At 45.7% G+C, this 26,101-nt stretch overlaps 1 protein-coding gene across 3 annotated transcripts in view; it reads right to left on the bottom strand.

The window, feature by feature from the left end:
• Nucleotides 1–26,101, bottom strand: part of Fam135b (family with sequence similarity 135 member B) — a 301,016-nt gene that overhangs the window by 151,680 nt on the left and 123,235 nt on the right. For all 3 annotated transcript variants that reach the window (XM_078016660.1, XM_005316131.4, XM_078016661.1), the window contains exon 3: nt 720–799. In XM_078016660.1, the coding sequence (XP_077872786.1) occupies nt 720–799 (80 nt within the window). The remainder of the gene's footprint in view (nt 1–719; nt 800–26,101) is intronic.

Below are 26,101 nucleotides of genomic sequence, written 5' to 3'. Positions count from 1 at the left end.
TAAAATTAACCAGCTTTTGTGCAGCTCTGCCTTTTCATCTCCTCACTTTCCCTTCTCCACCCCTAAGCCTTCCTCAGGTGAACAAAAAGCGTGAGTCTACACAGTGTTCCCAAGTTCCCTAACACGGCCTCCTCGGGTCTCCACTAACTCATCTTTGCCTGTCTTTATTTCTTGTGCAATGACTTCCGTATTTCTGACTCGACTCTCTTGCAGAGTGTCTGCTCAGAGCCTTGGTCACCGCTGAATCTTCAAGCCCCCTTTCAATGGGGCCTGAGCTGTCCTTGGCAGCCTCCCCTGCTGGCTGCAGGGCTTTGGGACCCCTGATGGGACATGAAAAGTGCCACCCTGACTATGCACTTACCCAGTGCTGTGGACTTCCAGGCGCTCTTTACCAACAGGCTTCTCCTTACATGCATGCAGATGCCATCTCCCACCCATTTTGACTCTGACTTGACCTTAACCAACCCTCCACAGCCAGTTTACCCTCAGGTACCAGCCATCCCTGGAAGAGTGTGTTTTCCTTCCATCGGGTCCCCCTTGCAACAAGGTATACACAAAGCCACTTTCAACCACAAGCTTCACTTCCAGCAGGCCTCCATCCAGTGGCACCTGACGGTGACTTCCTGGATGCCTCCATGCCCTGCGCCCACCGTGCCCTGGAGCACTGGGGCAGAGGAAGGGTTAGCACCCAGGCAAGCCCTGCGCCTCCCTCTGCTCACCTGCCTGTCCCACGATGGAAGCACTCAGTCTGTGAGGGATCCTGGAGGACACCTTCAAGGTCATTCGGATCTGGTAATACCTAAGAAGAGAGCAAATGAGAGATGGTTGAAGGCTGGACTTCTCAGGGTGACCTCTAAACAGAAGGTCACTGGAAACCATGGAGCTTGCTGGGCAGCATGCACCATTATCCCACAGCAAAGAGAAAGGCATTGCGTCTGCAGAGCTGAAAGGCAAAGAGGTGGGTCACAGTCAGAGGCAGAAAGTCGAATTCTTTTGAAATCATACAAGACTGAACAAAGTTGGAAGTGAGGAAATAGAAAAAGAATAGGCGAGCCACGTGACACAGTTACATTAAGAGGTGTGGTTTCTCTTTAGTCAGGAAAATTCATCACTACAAGAAAAAAGTCAGTATAAAGGTGGTGAAAAACTCACATATAAGCTGAGCTTTCTTGTGTTGTAACACTCACACACACACACACACACACACACACACACACACCGACTCACAATGGCTGTCATCTCTGGAGATACTGACAAACATGTGCCCCAGTGTATTTATCTTTGCTTGTTTTCAACACATTACTCCCATTTCCAAATCCTGTCATCTGGGGACACTGCAGTCTCTCATGCTCTACGTAAACTCTCTCATGTGCCCTCTTTTTGTGACAAGTGCCGATGCATCTTTTTGAAGTTCTGTGCTTTGCAATTAATGACCCTTTTGCTTATACGCACTTGGGAACATTTCTGACGTCATAATTGTGCTCCCCGACTGCTGATTCAAGCCCATTATGAAACGGACTGTGAATAAAACAAAGTGAACTCCAAGGAAAATGGACCATGAGCCATCAGCATCGTCCCATGGCTCACAGGGCTCTTAGCAGGGAGAGTCCCCTGCCAGTGACTCAAGGGCAGCGCACACACAGGATGCTTCTGTGGGTGGGCTCATGTCTGTTTTGATGTGTATGTGACAAACGAAGGGGATATTGAGTAGAAAGCACAGCCCTGGATTTGTGACCGTAGTTGGGTGTCACTTGTGAGCTGTGTGACTCTACTGTATAACTTTTCTAAGCTTGTTCCTTTATCTTTAAAATAGGATAAAGACGATACCTATCTGCCATGACTTTTGCTTCAAGAAAGATGGAGTGGACCTACTTTTCTCTGTTCATGCCACTAAGCACATGTACATACTCTAGATAACAACAGAACAAGCAACAGAAGATTCTTAGGGAACAGAGACAAACCAGGGACCTCAAGAAACAAGGAAAACTAGGGAAGTTCTCTGCATTTTCTTGCCTCCTAACCCCATACTGGAGACTGGAGAAGCCAGCAAGTCAGAGAGGCTAGGATCCACAGACAAAGCCCCACACAACCAGCCTTGCCCTGAACCCAAAGGACAGCAGGGTAGGCAGCCTGGAGGAAAGACACTCTCCAACAATAGCTGTTGTCCTCAGCTGAGCAACACAGGAGGAGGCACCCCACCTCCACCCACACCCCAGGCCAGGCTGCAAGGAAGCATCATCTTCACCTCCAGGCGTCCTAGAGGAGATCTGGAGGAGGGAGCCAGACAGGAGGGGAACCCAGGGAACCCACTGAGCACACGTTAAGGGAGACCGTAAAAGGAGCCCAGCCTCCACCTGCCAGCTAGTAGTGACAAGGGCATAAATATGCCTGTGACTCTTTACAAACAAGGAAAATAAATTTCCCTGAAGCAATTGGACACTGGTAGGTAAAACAGCACTAACAAACCAACCTCAGATTTAATGTCACACCTTACGTAAGAACTGATCAAAAAGGATCTCAGGCTTAAATGAGAAACAGAAAATTGTAGCATTTTCAGACAAAGAGAAAAAGCTTCTAAATATATTGTAAATACGGAGTTAAGACGAAATCTTAGACTTACCACCAAACCATGATCTACAAAAGAAAATATTGATAAATTTGATTTCACTAAAACTTCGCCCTTTTTATTTTTCTGTGACTGATGCTGTTAAGAGGATTATAATACAAGCTGCAGTGTGGAAAAAATATTTGCAAATAGTATGCAGCTGATATTCAGTATTTGTGTATTCCTTATTTGTGGATTTGTCTATTTGTTGAAATCTGTTAACCCAAATGCAATGTGAGTTGCACCCTCATGGTCATTCAAAGGCTTGAGCCTTGTGGCAAAAAATCCAGTCATCTGATCTGCACGTCCCGACTTAGCCTGAACAACGTGCAAACAAGGGTCCTCTTTGCAGTCTGTTTCATGGCCCACTTTGTGTGTGTGTGTGTTTTTGTGGATTTTACTGACAATTCTGCTATTTAAAATAGCCCCATGCATTCAACTGAGTGTTAATTAGTGTTCCCAAGGGAAAGGCAGAGAAAATACTGTGTATTAGATAAACTTTATTGAGATATGAGGTAGGGTACTATCGGCAGAGATCAAGGTTAACAAATCAGCAATACATGTTAAGCAAAATGTCTTTGAGAGAAACACACATGAAGCACAGCTACATGTTGGTCAGTTGATGAAAACGGGACCAGAGGCTCAGGGGAACCTGCCCGCATGTGTACCCTGGGAGCAATAGCTCAGTGTTTGCTCATTCATGGAGGCATTTTAGAACATTACGCCCTTGAATATGAGACTTGACTTCCTGACAAAGGATCATTACCTAGAAAAAACTCATAACTCACAAATCTTCATGATAACAAACAAAGTAAAAGTAGGCAAATACAAGAAAAAACTTTCCCAAAGGAGGACCCACAGGGGCACATAAGCTCATGAAAAGATGTTGGATACTCTCTCCACACCTAGCAAGGTATTGAGCACACTCCCATCAAAATTCCAATTACAGTTTTTTTTTTCATAGAAATAGAGAATCATAAACACAAATGAAGTCACAAATATTTTTAAGAGTAAAAAAATAGTAATAGAAAGATTGGCAAAGCCTCAGGCATCAAATATCCTTATTTCCAATCACATTACAAAGTTACAGTGACCAAGACAACATGGTGCTGGTATAGAAGTAGACATATTCCCCCGGAAGAGAAGAAAGCCAAGCAGTAAGCCCCAGAGTACACAGACTACCAGTGTGGGACCAGGACCTCAGGAGTGCACAATGGTGAAAGAAGAGTCACCAAAGAATGTTGTGGGGAATGGCTGGCCACAGTCAAGGGGACGGAAAACCACTTTCCTCTCATGCCAGGCACAAGAAGAAACGTGAAAGGTATGAACACCTAAAGGTGAGTCCCCAACCATAAGACTCCAAGAAGAAAAAACATGGAGGAAAATCTCCTTGATATTGTCTTTGTCATAATGTTTTGGATGTGGCACTGGAAGCACAGCCACAAAACCAAAACGGAACAAGCAGATTACATCAATCCACACAGCAAATGCCCAATGGGACGAGGGGCAGCCTACAGATGGGAGGAAGCATTTGCCAACCATGTAGCTGAGAAAGAGGTGGGATCCAAAATTCACAAGGAACTTACAGAACTCAATAGCAAGAAAAGCAAAGAACCCGATTAAAAAACCTGACCAGACTTTTTTTCAAAACACCACCATGTGCCTGAAAAGGTGCTCAACACCATTGATCCTCAGGGAAAAGCACATCAGAAGCATGACGAGACATCATCTGCCACCTGTTAGGATGACTATCAACAAGAGACAGCCAGCGTTGGTGAGGACGGCAGGGAAGAGGGCCTTGTGTCTGTTGGTGGGATGGAACCTGCTAAGCCATTAGGTACAGTGACAGAGAGAACCCTCCAAGAGGTGGGAGCACAGCTGTGCCTGTGACCCCTCTGCTGGGTGAACTGAAGGGGGCTACGCAAGCTCCTCCTTGAGATCTCACAGTGAGATCTACATCTCTCCAGGTCGTCATTCTTCAAAAAGGAGATACCGCCGTTTGCAACAACACAGATGAAGCTGAAGGACAGGATGTAAATGAAATAAGCCAGACTCAGAAATAAAAAAATACTACATCATCCGACAGATGGGGAACGTCTAAAGAAAGCGTCAAAGGCATGGAAATAGTCCAATGCGAGTTACCTGTGGTGAGGAGGGAGGGAAGAAACGCAGATCAAAGGATATAAATTTCCAAGCGCATAGGATGAATAAGCCTAAGATCTAGCGGGCAGCAGGAGGGCTGGAGGCGAGGAAATTGTATTGTGTGGTGAAGATTTGCTAAGAGAGTAGCTTTTAGGTGTGCTCACCACAAGATATAAAAATTAAAAATGGGTAACGAAGGAAGCCAGCGGATCTGTGACTTGCTTGCCTGTAGGGATCCCTGCACTGCAGTGGGGTTCTCGAGGCATGTGCACCCCGGACATAGGCCATTAAAAATTTTTTTTTTTTAAATGTTTGACCTCATTATACAAAGTGCAAATCAAAACCACAAGGAAGTACGACTACACGTCCATCAGAATGTACGATGAAAAACGGACAACATGGAAGGCAGGCAACTGCACAGAAAAATTGGATCACTCACGCGTGTGTGTGTGTGTGTGTGTGTGTGTGTGTGTGTGTGTGTGTGTGTAATGGTAGATGGCTCAGCCACTTGGGACAATACCCGTCACACTGTGTTACCACTTTGTCAGACGCTGCCATAGAGGAGAGTGGGGAAGAGTACATAGGTTGTCTTTCTATGCTTTGCTAAAACTGCCTGTGAATCTGTATGCATCTCAAAATCCAAATTTTAATTGAAAAAAATAAAAATGAAAGCACCGGTAGAGTTCAACAGCACAATCAGTGACTGAGCAAACTCAGATGTCCACAGGAGCCAGGAATATAAGTGAAAGAAAATCTAAAAAGATACTCTGGATCCCACTTAATCTAGCTTTTCTTTTTCACTGTTGATGGAAATGTGGGTACCACTTCCATGGTACTGAAAGGGTAAAGTTTCTAAGCTGCAAGGCCTGGGTTAAAAAGTGAAGGACCAGGTAAGTTCCTCTGCTACACCCAGAGCCTGAAATTCCTGAGGCAGTGAAGACAACGCCCTACTGGCCATTTAGCCTAGGGCCCTGAACCAATCAGTTTGAATGTGTACCCTGCTTAGGAGTGACCCATCACCCCCGCCCGACCTGTTCTCGCCAATGAATGTGCTAATCATGTATGAGAGTTGTTGTTCAATTTTCCCGTGCCTCATGCTGATTTGTTCTGATGTATGCAAAGCCCCCGCCCTCCCCAAAAAGTGTACTTAAGCTCTGCTCAACCCCTCCTCGGGGCTCTGGGCTGCTCTCCCTTCTTGAGTGAGCCTGGAGTCTCAGCACGCTGGAATGGATCCTCAATAAACCCCCTTCTGCAATTGCATGAGTCAGTCTCTTGGTAGTCTCTTCCTCTGACTTTTCACCGGACCCTTACAGTACAAATGTCCCCATTGAGACCTGTTGCCATTTAGTCCTCATTGTGAGTCATTCAGAGGCAGGACCAGGGGGACCTTTGCGAGGTGACGAGGTCATAAGTAGGCTGATGGATTAATTGAGGGAATGGGTTATCCTGAGGGTGGTTCTGACACTGAGTCCCCCATCTGCCCCTCACCCTGGGATGCCCCATACTGTTTCAGAACTTTGCTGAGTCCCCATCAGTAAGAAGGCCCTCACCAGAGATGGCCCCGCCACATGGGACTTCCCAGTCTCCAAATAACTTCCTGTTGCTTACACATCACCCAGTCTCAGGTGGCCGCAGTCTGGCTGGGCACAAAATCACGAGCCACTCAAGCAGGAACAAACTTTATTTCCAAAACTCCCACCAATGCCACGCCTGCGGCCTTCTTCTGGGACACACTACACCAATAGGAACTCCCCCCTCCGGAATTCCCTCCTACCGCACTTCCCCAACCAATGAGTAGCAGGCCTAGGCAGACCGCAGGGGTCTGATCTCCAATTGAATGCACATCTTAGCATGATCATTATCTTCTCAATGGCTTGCTGGGGTCACCTTTCAACCAAAAATGCCATGCATCATTCCTACTTGGCTATGGCTCTCAGCATCAGGTATTCTGCTATCCCAACAGAAAACAGACTGAGACAACCACCATAAGGAAATCCCAGTAACAGCCATAAACAACTGCATCTGAGCGGGCACTGTGGCAGCAGAAGGTGGCCACCCCATCCACAGGGGCCACTGTAACTTAGCAGTGACTGGTCACCACTGGGAAAAATTGTTGATGGTGTGATGCTAGATCTTTCTGTTTTTCTGGGAAAGACAGATTTTTTTTAAGTAAACCTTCTATAAAATGTTAAGTGTGAGTTTGTAGATGAGTGGCAATGACAACACAACATCAGAAAAAACAGCTAAGAGCAGCAACCATGGCCACGGCATCAGCAGGACAGTCGGGTGTCAACAGACTGTGCAGGCGAAGCCCAGTGGCCGAAAATCGGCAAACCCCATGGATAAAATACAAGTTGCTGCTTTTACCTGTGAATCTCAATCTCCATCACCAAGAGAATGGGCACAAATCTCATGGGCATCACCACCAATTGTCCCATCCAGATGACTTCTTCTGTGAACCCATGACAGTTAGATCATTGCCAGGGGCAGTGTGTTACTTTCCTCAGACCTCTCTCACAGCAGAACAGCTGCATTCGAGATTTATGAAGCCTCTCTGTGTCAGGACCGGCACTAGGAATTTCCACTTACACCATCTTATTTCTGGTTTCCCAGAAATCCTCTATGAAAAATAGCTCCATCTCAGGTGTTAACTCCAAAAGAAATGGAGCACTGGAGAGATCTAGCCCCTCGTAACAGCCACAGAGCTAGGAAAAGGGATGCAGGACTCTAACTCTGGGATGAATGTATACCTTTTTGTCCCACTACACCTCATCAGAATCACATTTTTGTGTGTGTAACCTTTTATAACCAATGCCAAAGCCCTCTAGAATTCTTTCTTCTTAAATGTACTTGACCCTACTGAATCTCACTTTGAGAAATTAATCATCATCCTGAAGTTCACAAGCTGTATGGGCAAACATTGAAAGAAGTTAGTTCCAAGTAAGTTGAACCATGTGGCTATTTTCTAAGTAAACAGATGCTGAAGCTCCTTTAGTCATTTTCTTTTGTGTGATTAGGAATTTCTGCCAGTTCATATATCTATAAACCACACATGGATGATATCATTTGATCGCTACAGAATATATGTGATGCACTTACCATGATTTCTATACTAAAGAGAGTAAAATCAACATCTGGATGATGTTCACATCTGAATAAGAAAATTAACATCTGGAGAGAAATGTGTTCAAGTTCATGTAGTACATAAGGTAGGCAAATCTTGAAGAGCAACCTTACTATTTCATACGTGGGTCCCTATTAACCATCTTTCTAGCCAGGATGGTTGAAAGAAGATACTGTGATGAGGGGAGCATTAGCTTGAGTCCTTGGGACTATGCTTAGAGAAGGGGCCATGAGTTCCAGTCATCAGGCACAGAAGAGCTAGGAGCAGGAAGACTTGGGAGTTCATGCCCATATAACCCACTGTCTGGACTTACACAGAATTCCTTTTTGGAAATATACCCATCCTTTCTTTCCCTCCATCTGTAAAAGTGACATGAAACTCCACCTTTTCCATAATGTGGTAGGCAGAATAATATCTTGCCCCCACAACATCCGAGTCCTGTTCTCTAGAATCTGTGACTCTATTAGGCAAAAAAGAGTCTAAAGTTGCTGAAAAAGTAAGGCCTCTAACCAGATGGCCTACAGGAGAGCATTCTGAATAACCAGGACACACCCAGTAGAATCACAGGTAGCAGGCTCAGGAAACCGATTCTCCCAGAGACTCAGAGCAGCATTCAGGCCTTGGGACACCCTGATCTTAGCTCAGTGAGGCACGTTTCAGAGTTCTCACCTCCAGACCTCTAAGACAACAAATGAAAGATTTAAAGCCATTAAGATCATAGGAGTTTGTTACACTGTTACAACAGTGCCATGAGGTACACAGGCTTTCAAATTTCCTCCCCATGAGACAAATGGTAGGAGTGATTATCCCCACACTAACAATATTCAAAACACGGTTCAGAGAGGACAGAGAATTTGCCCATAGTCACAGAGCTAGTTTCTGTAGTTTGGATCTTGAATGTCCCCCAAAGGCCAGATGTTGAAGACTTGGCCACCAGCTTGTATGCCACTGGGAGACGGTGGCATTTTAGGAGGTGGGGTGTAATTGGAGGAAGTTAGATCATTTGGGATGTAGCCTTGAGAGGGATTCTGGGCGCCTGGCTGCCTTTACTTTCTTGCTTCCCAGACACCGTCACATGAACAAAGCTCCTCAACATACCCACCGTGACATACTGTGCCACCATGGCCAAGAGACCATGGACTGAAACCTCTGAAACTGTGGGCAAAGTGAACCTTTCCTACTCCTAAGTTAACTAATCTCAGGAATTTGTTATAGCGATGGGAAACTGACTAACAGACCAGTTAGTGGAAATGTAAGGGATAACCTACAGAACCATTTGGTTAAAACCAAATATGTGTTAGGGAACATAAAGCCAGATCATTTAACTTTTACCAGTTTCTCTGTGTTTTTTTTTTTTTTTTCCATTGCTCTTCTGTCACCGGGAGGCCAATCACACCATTGCTCTGATCACTGGATTTCTAATGTCATTGTTATGCCCTGGATTCCCCTCTGTCTTCTTGGGGCACCTTGAGAAGAGGAGTGCTACATTTGGGCTTCTTTTGCATTCCTTGGAGCTCTAACAGCTATACAAGGAGGAGAATCGATCAGGTAAGCATCTGTCCTCAGCTAACCACAGAACCGTCCATCCCCAACAGCTGCAGGAGGAGATGAGACATGTGGTCTTCTCTGTGCCTCTAGCAGCTGACACAGGGCAGGAACACAGTGGTTGTTCAACAGATGCCAGGTGAGTGGACAGAAGAGGGAGATGCCCTCAGTAAATAGCAGGGCTGTACAACTCGATCCTGACGTCTACAACTTTGCAAGTGACTCAGAACCCACATAAAAACCCACAGTTTTCATAAGGCTGATAAAAACCAGAAAGTATTCACCTGCAATAGGCACACTGAACTCTATTTTGTCATAATTACTTTCATTTCAGTGTATTATGAATTAGCCCCTCTGACCCAGGGACATTTGACATGACCTGGAATATAAATCACTCTTATGCAAAGGTCAAAACCTTACGCTCTGGTGTTGCAACTCATAGGTCCCAAAGCCAAGTAGGCAAGCTCAAGCTAGTGACTAGTGCCCACACTAGGAGAGGACATGTAAAACACGGGTAGTGTGTGATGTCCAACCCCATGTTCCATCAATGAAACGATGTCTGTGGGGTTTTTGTTAATTTATTTTTGTTTTGTTTTATTTTGTTTTGTTTTGGTACCAGGGATTGAACCGAGGGGCACTTAAACTCTGAGCCACATCCCCAGCCCTTTTTATGTTTTTAACATGGTCTCAATAGGTTGCCTAAGGCCTCACTAAGTTGCTGAGGCTGGCTTTGAACTTGGAATCCTGTCTCAGCTCCAAGGTCACTGCAATTACAGGTATAAACCACTGTGCCTAGCTTATCTTTGTTACTATTACCTGAAACATGAAACAGATGTCTCCCACAGCTGTGATCCCCCATCTATCCTCCAACCTCACAGCTGGGGTGAAGCTGATGGAGGAGCTGATTGTCTGAGTGGAACAAGGCTCAGGGAGGCCCCCGACACCCAGTACCTGACCAGACAAAATGGCAGACTCAAGAGGAAATGTTCTGTCATGACGTGGCTCTGCCCACATAGCTAGATAAAGGTTCTCTCTCCTGTTGTTCTCAGTGTGATCTTGACTAAAGTATCTAATGTCCCTCTGCTGAACTGCCTCTTTGTATGAATGAGGACAGCAATGATAGTAACGCACTCATAATGCCACTGTGAAAATTAAACGATGGATATGTGAAAGGTACATGGAGAATGGCGAGTCTCAGTGAGTGTTTGCAGAACAATAATGAAAATAGGGGAGGTCCTTTCCTGTAAGTACTACAGGCTTACAGCCTCTCATCCCAGGGTAACAGAATTGTTCCCTTCCCTGTCTGCATGTTCACTCCGATGACAAGGACCCTGGGAACAGGGGAAATGTCTTTGCTGCTAACTTGAGGATGACGAGAGAGCCAAGCACATGGTGTCAGCCAAGGTCACTAGAAAGTGTGGGCATGACTATTCTGAACTGGGTCTGCTCTGCCTGAGCCCCAGGAGGGAACAGGCAGAAAGGACTTCACAGTCCCACGGACCCAGGTTCAAACTCCCAAAGACCCTATACTGACAGAGGCCCACTTTCCTTGCATTTACAGTAAATATTGAAACATGAATGTCATGTCTAAAGAGAGAGACATCACATTGCCTGTGCCAAGGACCCTGTAACTGGCAACCACTGCCGCCGCTCCCTGTAAGGCACTTGGAATGGCTCTGTGACCTCCACTGGACAACTGTGGGGCTTCCCTAGGAACATGTGGTGAGAGGGCAGAGGTTACAGGACTTGGGGAGCTTCCTCTGGGTGGGGAGGTGACCCTCTTGGTGACATGGGTCCCTATGCATGGCTTCACATAGGGTTTCCCATGGGGCTTCCAGAATCCCATGCAAAGCACTGCTGGTCCTCTCCAGGGCCTCACCCTGACAGCCACCTGCCATGACAGAACCCACACTGATGCAGTCAGGGAAATCAGTATAACGCTGTTGGTAGTGTGGCCATTTGACAATATTGATTCTGCCTATCCTGGGGCAGGGGATATCTTCCATCTTCTCAGGTTTTTTCAATTTCTTTCTTTAGTGTTCTGTAGTTTTCATTGTAGAAGTCCTTCATCTCTTTTGTTAGATTGATTCTCAGGTATTTTATTTTAGTTTTGAGGCTACTGTGAATGGGGTAGATTCATCACCGATGTGTAGGAATGCATTTCATCTATGTGTAATGATTTAGAACAGCATTACCTTAGATTAGGTAGAGGGAAGTGAAGGGAGGGGAGGGGAAGGCAGGGGATGTGGGGATAGGAGAGATAGTAGAATGAAACAGACATGACTACTGTATGTGTGTATGTGACTCATGTCCAATGTGATTCTGCAACATGGACACTCAGAAAAGTGAGAAATTATATCTCACCTATGTATGATATATCAAAGTGCATAAATGCATTCTACTGTCATATATAACTAAATAAAACAAAGTAAAAAAAAATTAAAAGGAAGAAAATGCAGTGGCCTGTGATCTAAGGCTGGCCATCCGTAGGGAAACTGCCTGGGAATATAGAAATATTCTGGTCATGTAAACATGAACTCTGCTGCCTCCGTGTTATCAGGAATTGCTGTTTGCTATGTCTTAGTTCTATGCCACTATGCTGTACACGCCAGAGTACAGTTCCCAGAAGGAACCTGGTACTGCTGGGAACCACAGTCTCCCATATCTGACCTTGGCTGAGAGTAGAACATGCCCTGAAACTCAGGTGAAGTTCCCCAGCAGGGAGGGGCTGCCAGGAAGAGGCCCTGGTGTTCCAAATGCACCAAAGGAAAGGACCCCGGAAGCTACATGTAGTTTCCACTATGCAATCTGTTCTCCAGGACTGAGCCGGCTGCTCTGTGCATATCTGCTCACCACTGCAGGATTATAAACCTTCTGTTGGGTTCTGTTGACCTCCAAAACCAAAAACCAATACTGAATTCTTTTTTTTTTTGAGAAAAGACCACTAACCTTTTAGTAGAACTCATTTGGACGTTGTCAGACCCTAATAACTACAATACTTCACCCTGATTCCACCCACTGGTAAACACTTTGGTGTTGTCTATCCTGGATTTCTGTGGCATCTTGTGATATTTGAGCTGGAGTTCATCAAGTATCTGATTATCTAAAGCCAAACAGAACCCTTTCCTTTCTGATGGAATCTGATTCTAGGATTCTCCTTGGCCATATTTTGTGTAGGGAAAAACTCAGAAGTAGTGAGATAGGCAGTCTAACTTCTCCTACCCAACCCTTGTTTCTCTTTGTTGGTCTGGCAGTGAAAAACTTAGGTTTTTCTTGCATGAGAGCCTCTAAAATTTAAGAATCCAGGTTGGGATTTGATGGGTGAATGCAGCAGGTTTCCTTATTTGCCGCGGTGTAAGGTTACTTAATGGAGGAGAAAGGTTTTCTCATGTGGCTGAACCTGACCTACTGGCACTCTCCAACAGGGCTTGCAGCAAGAGCCCCAGGTGACAGTAAAGTGCTCTTGGCAGCGCTGGGAGCACTACCTGTCCTAACGACTCAAGGCAAGCAAGGGGTCGAGCAGAAACTGCAAACCTTTTGTCCCAGGCAACAGGAAACCAGCTGCAGCCTCTGCTCTTATTTCATATGTTTTTGTCAGAAACTATTTAGCATTCACACCAAAAATGATCGATTTTAATTTTCATGAAAACTCTACGAATTACTTGTTGTCATTTCCATTTATAGGAAATAAATAAGAGTTTTCAAAAATCCCAAGGTCACATGACTCCTAAATCAAGCAGAGAGTCCCATTCCACTCTTCGGAGTTACCTTCATTCCTTAAAATAAAGTGACCATCTCTAGCTATCATTTTCAGGAAGTCATAAAACCTAAACAGACTCCCTCCTTCTCCCCACAGAAACGTGTAGGAATACTGACTAGTGTTCTCCCAGAGTTCACAGAACTGAAGCCACAGTGACAATCGTCAGTCACTTTGACGTCTAACGTTGCTCTCCAAGTGCGGCCTCAAGCACATCCACAGATCATCTCAGCTGGCCATCAGAGTCCCCACGTGGGCAGACGCTCACAGATCATCTCAGTTGGCCATCAGAGTCCCCACGTGGGCAGACGCTCACAGTCACAGGGTGTTAAACACCAGGTGAAGTCCTGGAGCATAACCGTTCTGTAAGGTTCTACGACGTGAAATCGCAGAGCCGAGGAGAAACCTGGAAACATGACTTCCGAGTACACACCCCTGACCACTGACCGCCCATCCTGACTCCAGAGCCAAGGCCTTAAAAGTCCTGGCTTTATCTACGAAGTCTCTGAAAAACAAAATAATTGGGACATTTGTTCCAAGTGACAAAGCTGTTTAATGGGAAGACTAGGACTACAGGACAGTGCCCCGGGTGCTTCACATCAGACAGAAAAACAGTGAAAAAAGTCTCTTTACAGGTACAGCAATGGAAATTATCTAAAATGAAGCACAAGAGAAAGGAAAAACAAACAATCAAACAAAAAGACTGATGAAAGGAAGAACCGTAGTGAGCTGAGGGATGAATTAGGCATCTAACATATGGATGAGTCCCAGAGATAAGGGGGCCAAGCCAACAAATTAATTTAATAAATGTGTTTACATTTTTTTAAAATTTGATGAAATTATAAACTCACAGGTTCCATAAATTCTGCAAATCCCATGAAAATTAAACTGAGACACAGCAAACTCAAATGGCCTAATAAATATGGTAAACTGAAATTCAAAACACACACCTAAGAACAGAAAAAAGCAACTGCCATACATTAAAAAAAAAAAAAAGAAAAAGGATAACAGATAGTGACACTCATCAGAATCTGGTATCCAGAAAATAATGGAGAAACAGCTTCAGGCTTCCAGGGGAGATGTTCCCACATAACTCTGTATTCCATGGATATACTTCCAAAAATGAAGGTGTTTTCAAATGAGCAGATCTAAGAGAAAGAGAACCCACTCCCAGAGATATCCTCCGTGGGGTGTGCCTCAGACCACCGGGCTCTTCACGGTAAGTCTAGAAAAGGTAAAGGAGGTTCCTCAGAGAGGAAAGCAGTGCCAGATGAAGAACTGCATCTACACAAAAGACAAGGAGAGCATGGAGGAGCAGGTGGTGACTGGGCACGCGGGTGCCAGGTGTTCGCACCCGAAGTGAAGGGGTTGATGCGCTATAACCCGCACATCCCGTCCTGACCACTGAGCAGAGAACCACAGCCAACAACACAGAGGCCAACAGTGAAAATAATAATATGAAACTTGCACAATTATTCTTCAATGGCAGGGAAAAGTGGAAATGGAAGACAAAGAGAAAAGGAATGAACAGCAAGATGGTAGACCTGAGCTCAATCATATGGAGACTCACGTGATGCAAATACTGCACCTGGAAGTCAGTGATTGGTAGATTGCATTAAAAAGTGAGATCCAACTATCCACAGCCAAGGAAACCAAGTCCACTTTCAATATAAAGGTGCAATAGGTTAAAATACCAAAAGATGGAAAGCCACCAATGCTCCCAGTATCTCTCCAACCAAGTGTGAAGTCTATTTGGCACTCAAAGCTTCTAGCATGGTTCAAATCTCAGTTAGAGGATGCTCTCTATTGGTCTCCATCAGCATCAGCTATATTGTAGGCAAACTAGTTCCTCCCCTGACCCCTTCTACTCTCAGAGCCTCTGCATGGCTTCTCTCACCACACTGCTGACAGCTCTGTTGGGGTAACTTTTGGTATTATTAATATTGTTATCATTTGTATTGATTCTCAGTGTGTGCTATGTTTATTCTCCACAACTGACACATAACAACACATTTAATGCTTGCAAACACTATTTGAGTGGAGGACTGTTATTTTATAATTTACATATTAGAAAATTAAATCACAGAGTTGTTAGATAACCATCCCAGGACAAGCTGTAATCGGGATTTAAACACAGACAGTCTGACTTCTAAGTATGTCTTCTTCTTTCTTTCTTGTTTTGGACATTGTATTTTTTGTTTGAGACTGAAGAAGTCCCTAGAGATCATTCATCCCCTTAGGAGATTAAAAACAAAAACAGACTCAGAAAGACAAGAGTCTAATGCTTTCTCTCATGTAGAAGCTAGAGTTAAATAGGGCGGAGGGGGGCTGTCTTATGAAAATAGCAAGGAGATCAATGGAGCAGAGGAAGGCATTGAGGGGAAGGGAAGGGGATAGAAAAAGGAGGAACTGTAGACTGAAATTGACCAAATTATGCTGTATGCATATATGAATATGCTACTGTGAACCCCACCTTCATGTCTATCTTTAAAGCACCAATTAAAAAAAAAAACAGAGAAAAAGGGTAGAGTACATGTGGGGTACTGAGTTTGATCCTCAGCACCACATAAAAATAAACAAATAAAGTCATTTTTTTAAAAAGTAAATAAATGGAGAAATACCCGCGGGACAGAGGATGGGGAATAGAAAGAGGGAAGAAGGGAGAGAAAGAGCAAGTACTGGAGATCAAAGTAGATAGAGTAAATCACATTCCACACATGTGTGAATATGTCAAAATGAGCCCCACTGTTATGTATAACTATAATGCAGCAATTAAAATATTTTTAAGAAAGGAAAACAAAAGCAAACCAGAAAAAAAAATCTCTGAAAATGTAAGTTCTATAGCCAACATCTCAGCATTTACTGGCATATCTGAGTTGTAGGCACTTAATAAACATTTGTTCAAATTGTTTTCACACTGAATTTCTAGTGAAGGCCATTTCTAGTGAAGGCCATTTCTAGTGAAGGCCATTTCTAGTGATTGCATTGTAAGTGGTTTTCCCCCACCAGGCAGTGGTAGGTTGATGGCACATAACCTTGTGGGTGTGACTTCAAGTTGGTGTCTTGGAATGGACCATGTGGGAGGATTCACAGCATGGAAACAGACACAGGCTATCAATCTTTTTTTTTTTAATAGCCCGTTTTTAAACATTTATCAGCATACCACTGGTCCCCCATCTTCCATCCCTGCCACCACTCTGTCCTTCCAATCAAAAGAAATACAAAACCCAAGCAGAGCAAATAAAGGAGCAATCTGGAACAATTCTAAGAAATCCACTGTTGAGCCTTCAGGAAAAACACATTTTATTGCTCAGAGAAATCTCAGTGAATAAAGCAATATGGATGAGGCTCCCGGGTGATTCTCCTACAAGCTGGAGAAAACAATGATCCCCACCACCTGTGACACAAGGACTTGGACTTCGGAAGGGCAGGTCTGTAACTTGGCCCCTTGCCTTCTTTTCTCATTCATATTAAATCAAAACAACTGCAGGGGTAACAACATGGATGGTTCTCCTGGAGACTGAAGGCTACCTCAGCCCTAGGAGCTTCAGCTCTTCTCTTTGCCAATGAAGATTCCAGTTGTCTTCCCCAGTTGATATGGACATCAAGATACATAGACCAAGCAAAACTGGGTATCAGTTACGCGGTGGGCCTTGTTACAGCTATGGTTATTCTTGCCTCTAACACCAATATGTTCAGAAACAAATGTCTGTGTCTGTAGGAGCAGGACCCTGAAGGAACTTGAGTCAGCAACAAAAGGAGCTTAGTTGGAGTTACCATATATTAAAAATAAAAGATTTCCAGGCTGCAGGAAGATTGGAAGTGCCCCCGCCTAGCCCTCATCTCTCTGTTGTTTTTATTCCCAGTGGCTAAGGACCTGTTGTTCCTACTTAAAGAGTCAACCCAGACACAGGTTCTAATTTGCATGGGTGGACACAGGTCAAGTTTGCTCTGAAACAGTGACTGGCGCCAGGCCCTGTGTCACCCAGAAAAGCACCATTTGCAGGTAAATCAAAAGCTCCTTTCTTCCAAGATGCCTGGCGTAAGGTGCATGCTCAGCAGGGTCTGCCCTCTTCCCTTCCAGAGTGAGGCAGCATTTGATTTTCTTCACATTTGTGATGCTTGATTAAATGAGCTTGGGAGCAAGCAGGCCTTCCAGCAACTCACACAGCTTGAAATGACATGAGTAATTTAAAATCTCAGACCAGAAAATCCACTGTGCAATATCATACCATGCCCTGGTCTCTGCAGAGAGGAGCCTTCTAAATGGCAAGACCAGAACCCACAACTGGTTCCAAGCAGCCAGAGGGTGTGGGGAGGTTCAAGAAGCAAACACAACTCACATGGCTTTCATGCAGAGGGACCAAAAGCATGAAATGAAGGTACACTTGGAACCCCAGCACTCCAGTTCAAATCGACCCAGTTTTAAATGCTGGATTTGTCACTTTACTGATGGCACGTGTCCTTGAGTTGTTTCTGTTACCTTTTATCATAGGATTCATTATCTTAAAATCAATTGTTGTGAGGAACAACAACACAGAGAGACCCTGCACTGTGCCCAAGAACAGTCATCGTTCTAAGTATGACTCATTCATATTTTGCTTGTGGGAAGTAGACACAGAGCAGGGGAAGAAGTGCCTTAAAGATTTGCAGAGAGCATGCTAGGGTCCAGTCTTGCTCCATTGTGTTTAATACATTTGTACAAGATTGAATATGCACATATGGCTATTGAGTAATTTTAAAAATTCCTTCTACAAGAATGAAGATTGGTTGTCTTGTTGCTTTCAGATGCTCTATCAATAGCAACAAGAATAACCACAATATTAGGGTAAGAATAATGGTAACTGCTGGTTCTTGCAAGACAACCTTGTGTGACAGACAGTTCTAATTGAATATTGACCACAAAGATGGCCATTACCTCCTCTACTATTCCTATGAGAAGCATGAAGTTCAAAGCGAAAAGTAACTTGCTTATAAAGAAGAATCGAGGTGCAAGATCATGTCTATGAAACTTCAAAAGTATCCTTAAAATTGGGGTCAACTCACACATAATGAGGAGTAGCTGAAATGTTACTAGAGCACAGTGAAGGTCCAAAATAGCATGAAAAGCCCAAGCATTAAAAAAGCCAATGCCAGAGCTGGGTGTGGTGGTGCGTGCCTGCAATCCCAGTGACTTAGGAGGCTGAAGCAAGAGTACTGCAAGTTTAGGGCCAGCCTCAGCCACTTAGTAAGACCGTATCTCAAAATAAAAACTAAAAAGGGCTGGGATGGAGCTCAATGGTGGGACACTCTGGGTTTGGTCCCAAGTACAAACAAACATACAAAATGTCATTCCCATTAAGGTAAAGCAGAAAGCCATCACAAGCTTCATGTCCACATGACTCATGTGCTTGCTTCTTGATTATGGTCATTGAAAATTGACCATTGGTAGCAAGGAGGTACGAAAGCAGCTGAGGACACAGGGATGTACCCGAGAGGGGAAGTGTGGCTTTGGCAAGGCCACATGGCTTCAAGGTAGCAGGAAAACTGAACAATAAAAGACACTAGAAGATAGTGAAAAACAAGGGGTGGGACTTTGCATTTTAAGAAATAATGGTGTGACTTCTCAGTATTTAGCCTAAAGAATTAAAGTCATCTTATCACAGTGACACATGTATACTCATGTTTATAGCAGCACAATTCACAACAGCCATGCTATAGGACCAGCCCAGGTGTCCATCAACAGATGAATGGATAAAGAAAATGTGATGTATATACACAATGGAGTTTTCTTCAGCCAGAAAAGGGATGGAACAAAAGACCATTGTGTTAAGAGAAATTAGTCAAATACAGAAGCCCCAAAGGTCATGTTTCTTCTCCTGTGCAGAAGCAAGACATGAAAAAGGAAAACAAAGGTGGGGGTGGGTCTCATGAAAATCAAAGGGAGATCAGTAAGGGAAGGGGACCAAGGGGTGGGAGCAGGGTGGGAAGCGGGAAGTACTAGGCAGTGATATTGGCCATGTTTTGTTGCTATATTATGCTCATGTGTGAGTGTGTAACAACGTATCCCATCAGTACTCACAACTGTAGTGCACCAATACAAAAAGAAAAAAAGAAAAGAAATAATGGCGTGAGCTAAGAGCTCAAGACTAATGAAGACAGTAGAGAGGCTGGAGAAGAAAGAAATATAGTCCATGTCACCAGGTTTCCTTGGGGCTTTGCCGAAATGCTGCCCTCAGAGAACTAGAAGGAAACTGTTCAACACTTCCATATTCCCCAGTGAGTCCCACCATTGCCAGGCAGGCTTTGACCCAGGGACAACTGAAATTGCCTGCCTGTTGAGAATTTTTACACTTGAGTTCTCCTGAGTCGTTCAGGGTTGACCCATTTCACAAGTGTAAATTAATACAATGAGGCTTACATGCCATCTCAGCTCGTCCTTTAAAAATGGGCAGGTTGCAACCCGGGTGGGAAGGGAGGAAAGTCCTCAAAGGTAGAGAAACAGCTTGGAAAAGGTACAGGGGTGCCTGCCGGTGCGCATGTGTGGAGTCCCGGGAAGCTGAGTTTGGCAGGAGTACAGTATGGAAAGTGAGAAATGACAAATAGATATTTCTTTTGTAAACATTTACTCTGGCATTTGTAACTATATAAATAGGTGGCCCAAGATACCTCCTACCATAGGGCGCAAGTGAAGCAGCTAAGGGCATCAACTGCAAAATCAGAGCTCTGACTATCACATTCATTTCCTCCAAGCTGTGTGACATTACTTAACCTTTCTAAACTCTTCTCTTCTCACTTGTAACATAGAGATAAACAGACCCAGAATCATAGGGTTAGTGAGGGTGTCATGTGCCAAATTTAGCACAGTCCAGAATAAGACTTTGGTGATAATTCCAAGGACTAACATTACTATTACCATTATTCTCCTCATAAAGGAAATTGAAGTTAGGGAATGGTGCTTTCAGGAGTAGTTATGGTCTTTGGAGTCAGACCTGAGTATAAATCCTGGCTCTGCCACCTACCAGGTATGTGACACTTCAGTGCCATTTCACCTCTTCAAGCCTCATTTTTGTCATCTGTCCAAGAGGGGTAAAAACACTTATCTGGTAGGTGTGTTGTGGAACATGAATGAGATTATATGGGAAAATCCCATGCATAGTGTGTGTAAGCAGAAAACATCCTTCTGGATGCCATCACCTACTACACTGCCTCCTTCCTAAAAGGACTCATGCATGCACACACATACACACTCAGACACAAGTTGTCTAGAACAAGTTATAGTTCATGTATATGCTACCACTAAAAGCTACGTAAAAGAAGAGGTGGATAGATCATTGAGGGAGAAAGGGGAAGAGAAAAAATGTATAAATGGATGGATGATGGGTGGATGGATGGATGGATAAGTAGAAAGATGATAGAGGAACAAATAAACACACTAGCCAATTGTTCCTCTGACCAATATCTCCTTCCATCATAAAATGCCTCTTACACGAAGATACTGTAACAACTCTGGCTTATTTTCCTCTCCTTATACCCTTGTCTCTTTCATATCTTTTGATATGAAAACTACCAGGTGCCTGAAGACATTCTGGAAATGTCAAGGGATCTCCTTGTTTGTGTAAAAATTTCCATTTCCTCATCAATAGAATCATCATTTCTGCAAAGCTGTTCAGACAAAAACACAACAACAACAAAATGCCCCTTCACTCCATATGACTAAGAGACATGTTCTGAAATTCCAGTGGAGGAGGGTGATTTAACCAAGAGACCATGCATGAGGCAAGTGATCCTGCGGAACACTGTGCCTACCAGAGAGGGGCTGAGCGGAGCAGGGGTTCCGGGGTCAAGCAGTAGGGGTGCCGTAGGCTCAGCCCACACCATAAAGCTGTTAGGATTAAATGAGAAGATGTCTGGGGGAAGCAGCACCAGGCCCTGCAAAGCTAGGCACTCTGGTCACAGTTGCTAACATGAATAAGATCATACTATCATTCCTGGGCTCACTGGGAAAAGACGGCCAGGAAGTTTAACAGCCTGATGCCACTACATAAATATGGAGTTGAACAGATGGAAAAATGGAGGAAGCCTTGAATGCTTAAGAGGAAGATGCAGAAACCTCTTGATAAAGCTCACACGGATGGGGGTGGGTGACCTGTTGACTGACGGCTTGCTCCTGCTTAGTCTCTCTCTCTCTCTCTCTCTCTCTCTCTCTCTCTCTCTCTCTCTCACACGCACACACACACACACACACACACACTCACACACACACAGTTACACACCTTCTCACCCTCACTCCCTTCTCTGACCAAGCTGGGTGTTGCCCACCCAGGTTCATCACGGGCTCCTATTCTCGGCGTCTCTCCTTCCTCTGTAATCAGGTGTCACAAATTGAAGGTGGAGGCTGCATGCCCAGTAGTTGGGACCACACCAGCCTCTGGCAGTTGGAAACCCACCCATTCCCAGTGCTGTCCCTGTCCTTGAGTTTGAGGGACAGCAAATACCAAGTCCTATAAGAGCACAGCCTTGGAAAGAACACACACACACACACACACACACACACACACACACACACACACACATACACTCTCTTTTATTTTACAATAGCAGTGCTTCGATAAACCTTAGACTATGTAGAGAAAAATAATATTCAAAATATGACTGAGCCAGAGGTGATCAGCATAATAACTATGAAGAGATAAAGAAACAAGTACCTTCTGCTCAGTTGGGGGGATTTACCTCAAAACCCAGATACTGCAGCAAAGAGAATCCCAAGAGCCCTCAAATACGTGCCTTGGGGCAGTTGAATCTGGACCTCATTTGCTCTGCATGGGGAACCTGCCTCTTGCCCAGCTCCCTCTCTGAGGTAGGGCCTCTTCCTTTCTCGACATCTTCCAGACAACCTTCTTCCTATTTCCTGTGAGCCTGGTATATGGTGCTATTGCTCTACAAGTGCATCCTGCTCTTCCACACCCTTGCACTTGCCACTCATCTCAAAGGTTCCCTCCTTGATCCCCAAGAAGGACCTCCTGGATGCAGCCCGCACAGCTCACTGTCCAGCCTCAGCCATCTAAGTGCCTGGGACTGACCCCCATTCCCGAGGCACCACGTCACCACTGCTTGCCTTCTAGGAAATCTTTCATGACCATATTGTGTTCCTTCCTGCTTACACCCCAAGTCTCAGCACAATGTCTGCACACAGACACTCCTGAAGGCATGGGCTAGGAGAGCACTAGTAAGATGTTGAGAATTAATATCTGCTTAACCAACACGAGATCCCGACCCACACTGTGAGCTTACTAAAACTCAGGCCTTGCTGATATCTCCAGACTGCTCCAGAACACCATCCTGTGAAAGAGTAGATGACTCAGTCCCGAAGCCATTCTAGTGGCCAGAACTTGACTGTGGACCTTGGCCCTCACCTCTGTCTCTCTCTTATTGACCAACATAGCAGGGCAATATAGAAATCCTTGCTTTGGCAGTATTTTAAAATTTGGCTATCACTCAGACTTTGTCCTACAGCCAGTGGCTATAGATCTCCTTAGCAAATAGCCATTTGTTTAAGTGCAAATAAATTATCAGGAGAAAAGGGATTTGATATCCACAAGAAAATTTGATTTTTTAAAATACATGAGTGCATATGATCTCTATTCATGCAGAAGATTAATCTCAGATTCCTGCCTCTGTGGGCTTGCATGCTAGCAGGAAGCTCAAATATCAAACCCAGGGTACGTGCGTCATTTCCTGGTATGTGGAAAGAGGTGGCGCGTGAAGGAGGGCACCCACTGGGGGACAAAGCAGTGTGGGGTGTAACAGGGAGGGAGACCCGAGCAAAGGCTGTTGGGGGAAAGGCCTGTGCCTGTAGACACATGGGTAACAGCTCCAGGTGTGGGGAACAGACGTGGCACAGGCTCTGGGGACCATGCTGAAGGTGCAGGAAGGCATCCAGGGGGCTGAGATGCTGTGAGGGACGGAGCTCGGGAGGGGAGGAGGACATGGCCCAGCAAGTCAGGGGTGGGCTGAGCAGGCTGAATGAGATCTTGGGCTTTTGTTCTGAGTGAACCGAGGACTCCTTGGGAGGCTGTGAGCAGGGAAGTGACCCTCTCTGGATTAAGTTTGGGGACACTCTCTGGCTGGTCTCCTGACCAGAGTGGGGACAGGAGGAAACAGGGAGTAGGTGGAGGCAGGAGCAGGCATCAGGTAAGAGGAGAGAGATGGCCACAGTGAGGAAGGTAAGGAGAGTGGGGAACTGGGGATATCTCATGAATGATAATGTGTGTGTGTGTGTGTGTGTGTGTGTGTGTGTGTGTGTGTGTGAGAATTGTGAAGTGAGGAAGAACAGTATTAAGAATGACTCGGAGGTTCTGTCCTGAATGGCTGCCTGTAGCTCTCCAGGGCTGGCTGTCCAATGCAGTGCAATTAAAGATCCTCAATGTGACATCATGGCCAGGTGCCCCCTGGCACCAGAAGTCACTGTTCCTGCTCTAGAGCCCCCTGCCTGCCTGCCTCACCTGGCCTCTGTGCTCCCACCTGCACTTGGCTATCATTTAATTAACCTCTGTGCCTCCTCTTCCATGTTCCTTCCTCAAAAAAGCCTTTGCCAAGCCCTCAGTCTAGCCTAGGAGCCTGCTGCCAGGCTTCCTGTGTCACCTGCATTGCAGCACGTCGTCCAAATGGCACAGAGGACTTGAAAAAGAGACTTTGGACTGAATGATTGTTCTCCCACTGGATCTGTGTACCAAGGGCAGGGGCTGTGCTGCCTGCGTCATAACCATGACCCAGACATTGGCACTGTATCTGCCACACGCTTGGGAAGTGCTGTTTTATGGCAGGTAAACAGATGAGGATGGTCAACATCTTTCATCCAAATCACTCTTTCATCAAAAAGCCCTGCCTGAGCCTGCTGAGTGCCAACCCTGCCTGGGAGACACAGGATGTGTGAGGCTGGCTTCCAGGGTGACAGGGAGGCACTTAGCGTAAGACGTAGGACAGAGGACAGCTGGGGAGGCTGTCACCCAGGACAAGGCACCAGGAAGTTTTCCAAAATAGGTCAGACGTGAGAAGAAATGGAAATCAGAAGCAGGAGGCAGCAGGGCCATGCTGATGGGGGAAAGGGTGCGTCTGGCCACTGCTGGGCAGGTGGAGAGCTGGGAACAGCAGAACGCACAGAACTCTGGAAAGTCTGGGGTGGACAGGAGCCTGCCTGAGAGTCAAGTCTGCAGAATCACCACCGAAACGCGTGGCTTCACACGGCGCCCTCCATCCCTTCTCCAGAACCTGCTCAGCCTGGTCTCTGAGGACTCTGAGTCAGCTCTCTCCAGATCCACCCATGTCCCAAGCCACAGAGTCACCCAACTAAATAACAGCTGGCATTCCCAAATCCAGGCAGGAGGGGACCCAATCTTTGTTCTCAGTCTTCCCATAGTCCACCAAGGGCCAGCTAGATGCGGCAGGAGAAGACTCTCACAGCATCACGCATGCCCTGGGCACCTCAGTGTCCCCACCACAGAAGCTGGGTTGCCTCAGCTCCCATGCAGATAAAGTGCTCAGCAGAGGGCTGGCAAGTAGTAGAGCTCACAGGTGTCTGTCATGGTTACATGATCTCCAGGGGTGGTGAGTTGGGGCAGAGCACACAGTTTGGGGAGAATCACAAGTCTCTGAATCCACCCAGGACACTCTGCAATCTGTTCTAGTGACATGCAGCAATCTCTTAGCAGTGCCACCTTGCCATTCACATCATTTCTGTGGTCCTTTTCTACAAAACGGCAAAGGGATCAGAGTCCCGATTTCCTGCAGTGAAGAATTAAGTGAGATAATAGCTAGAAAGCCTGGAGACCCAGGCTCATGGTGAGTGCCAGAAGTTGTTGGCTGATTCTGTGGTTACCACTTCCCCTTCCAAATTCCAGCTATTCTGTGCCGGTTTCTACCACGAGGCTTTAGTAGCTCAAGGGATATGTATGTCACTTCTGGGTCCCTGATTTCTAGCACCCTGGGTGGTACATAGGTATTGAGCCCAGTTTGCTAAGTACATAAATGAGTGAGCAAAAGAGAGAGGGAAGCTGGCACTGTGGCTCTCACCTGTCATCCCAGCAGCTTGAGCAGGAGGATCAAGAGTTCAAAGCCAGCCTTAGAAATGGTGAGGTGTTAAGCAACTCAGTGAGACCCTGTCTCTAAACTAAATACAAAATGGAACTGGGGATAAGGCTCAGTGGTTGAGTGCCCCTGAGTTCAATCCCTGGTACCCCCTTCCCTCCACCCCCCCAAAAAAAGAGAGTGAGTGGAGAGAGAGTGGTGAGGACAGGTCTGAGTAGAATGACATCCCTCCCATGGAGTGGCTGGCCAACATCGATGGGGGCCTTCAGAAGCAGCATGTTCTCATCCCCCAGGTCCGGGGTACTTTCTGGACAAGAGTGCAAATGGAGCCCAGCACTTCGGAACACAAGCCCTCAGTTCCGGCAGCATCGATAGTCCATGGCCCTCGACAGGCTCAAGGTTAGACAATAAGAGGGATGCACATGCTTTCAGGGAGCCTGGGAGCCTTGCCCCAACATCAGAACCTGCCAAGGGAGGCTTCAGAGTCTGCAGGTCATCCCTGCATCAGCACTGGGCCTGGGAACCCAGGTCACAGAGGGACCACATTAGAATATCCACCCCACCCCCACCTTGGCAAAAACAAAAAAAAACCTGGTGCTGTTAGGAGGGGAGTCCAGAGAAAGACAGCCTGCTCTTTCATGATTGACAGCCCTCTTAAATCTCTGGAGAGTTTGTTTTGTCCCCAGTCAGCCCATCCACTTCATTTGTGGATCTCCAGGGGTGGTGAGTTGGGGCAGAGCACACAGTTTGGGGAGAATCACAAGTCTCTGAACCCACCCAGGACACTCTGCAATCTGTTCTAGTGACATGCAGCAATCTCTTAGCAGTGCCACCTTGCCATTCACATCGTTTCTGTGGTCCT

Source organism: Ictidomys tridecemlineatus, chromosome 7 (assembly GCF_052094955.1).
Source record: "Ictidomys tridecemlineatus isolate mIctTri1 chromosome 7, mIctTri1.hap1, whole genome shotgun sequence".
Lineage (NCBI taxonomy): Eukaryota > Metazoa > Chordata > Mammalia > Rodentia > Sciuridae > Ictidomys > Ictidomys tridecemlineatus.
Note: the sequence above shows the minus strand (reverse complement) of the source record. Positions and strands in the feature narration are given on the sequence as shown.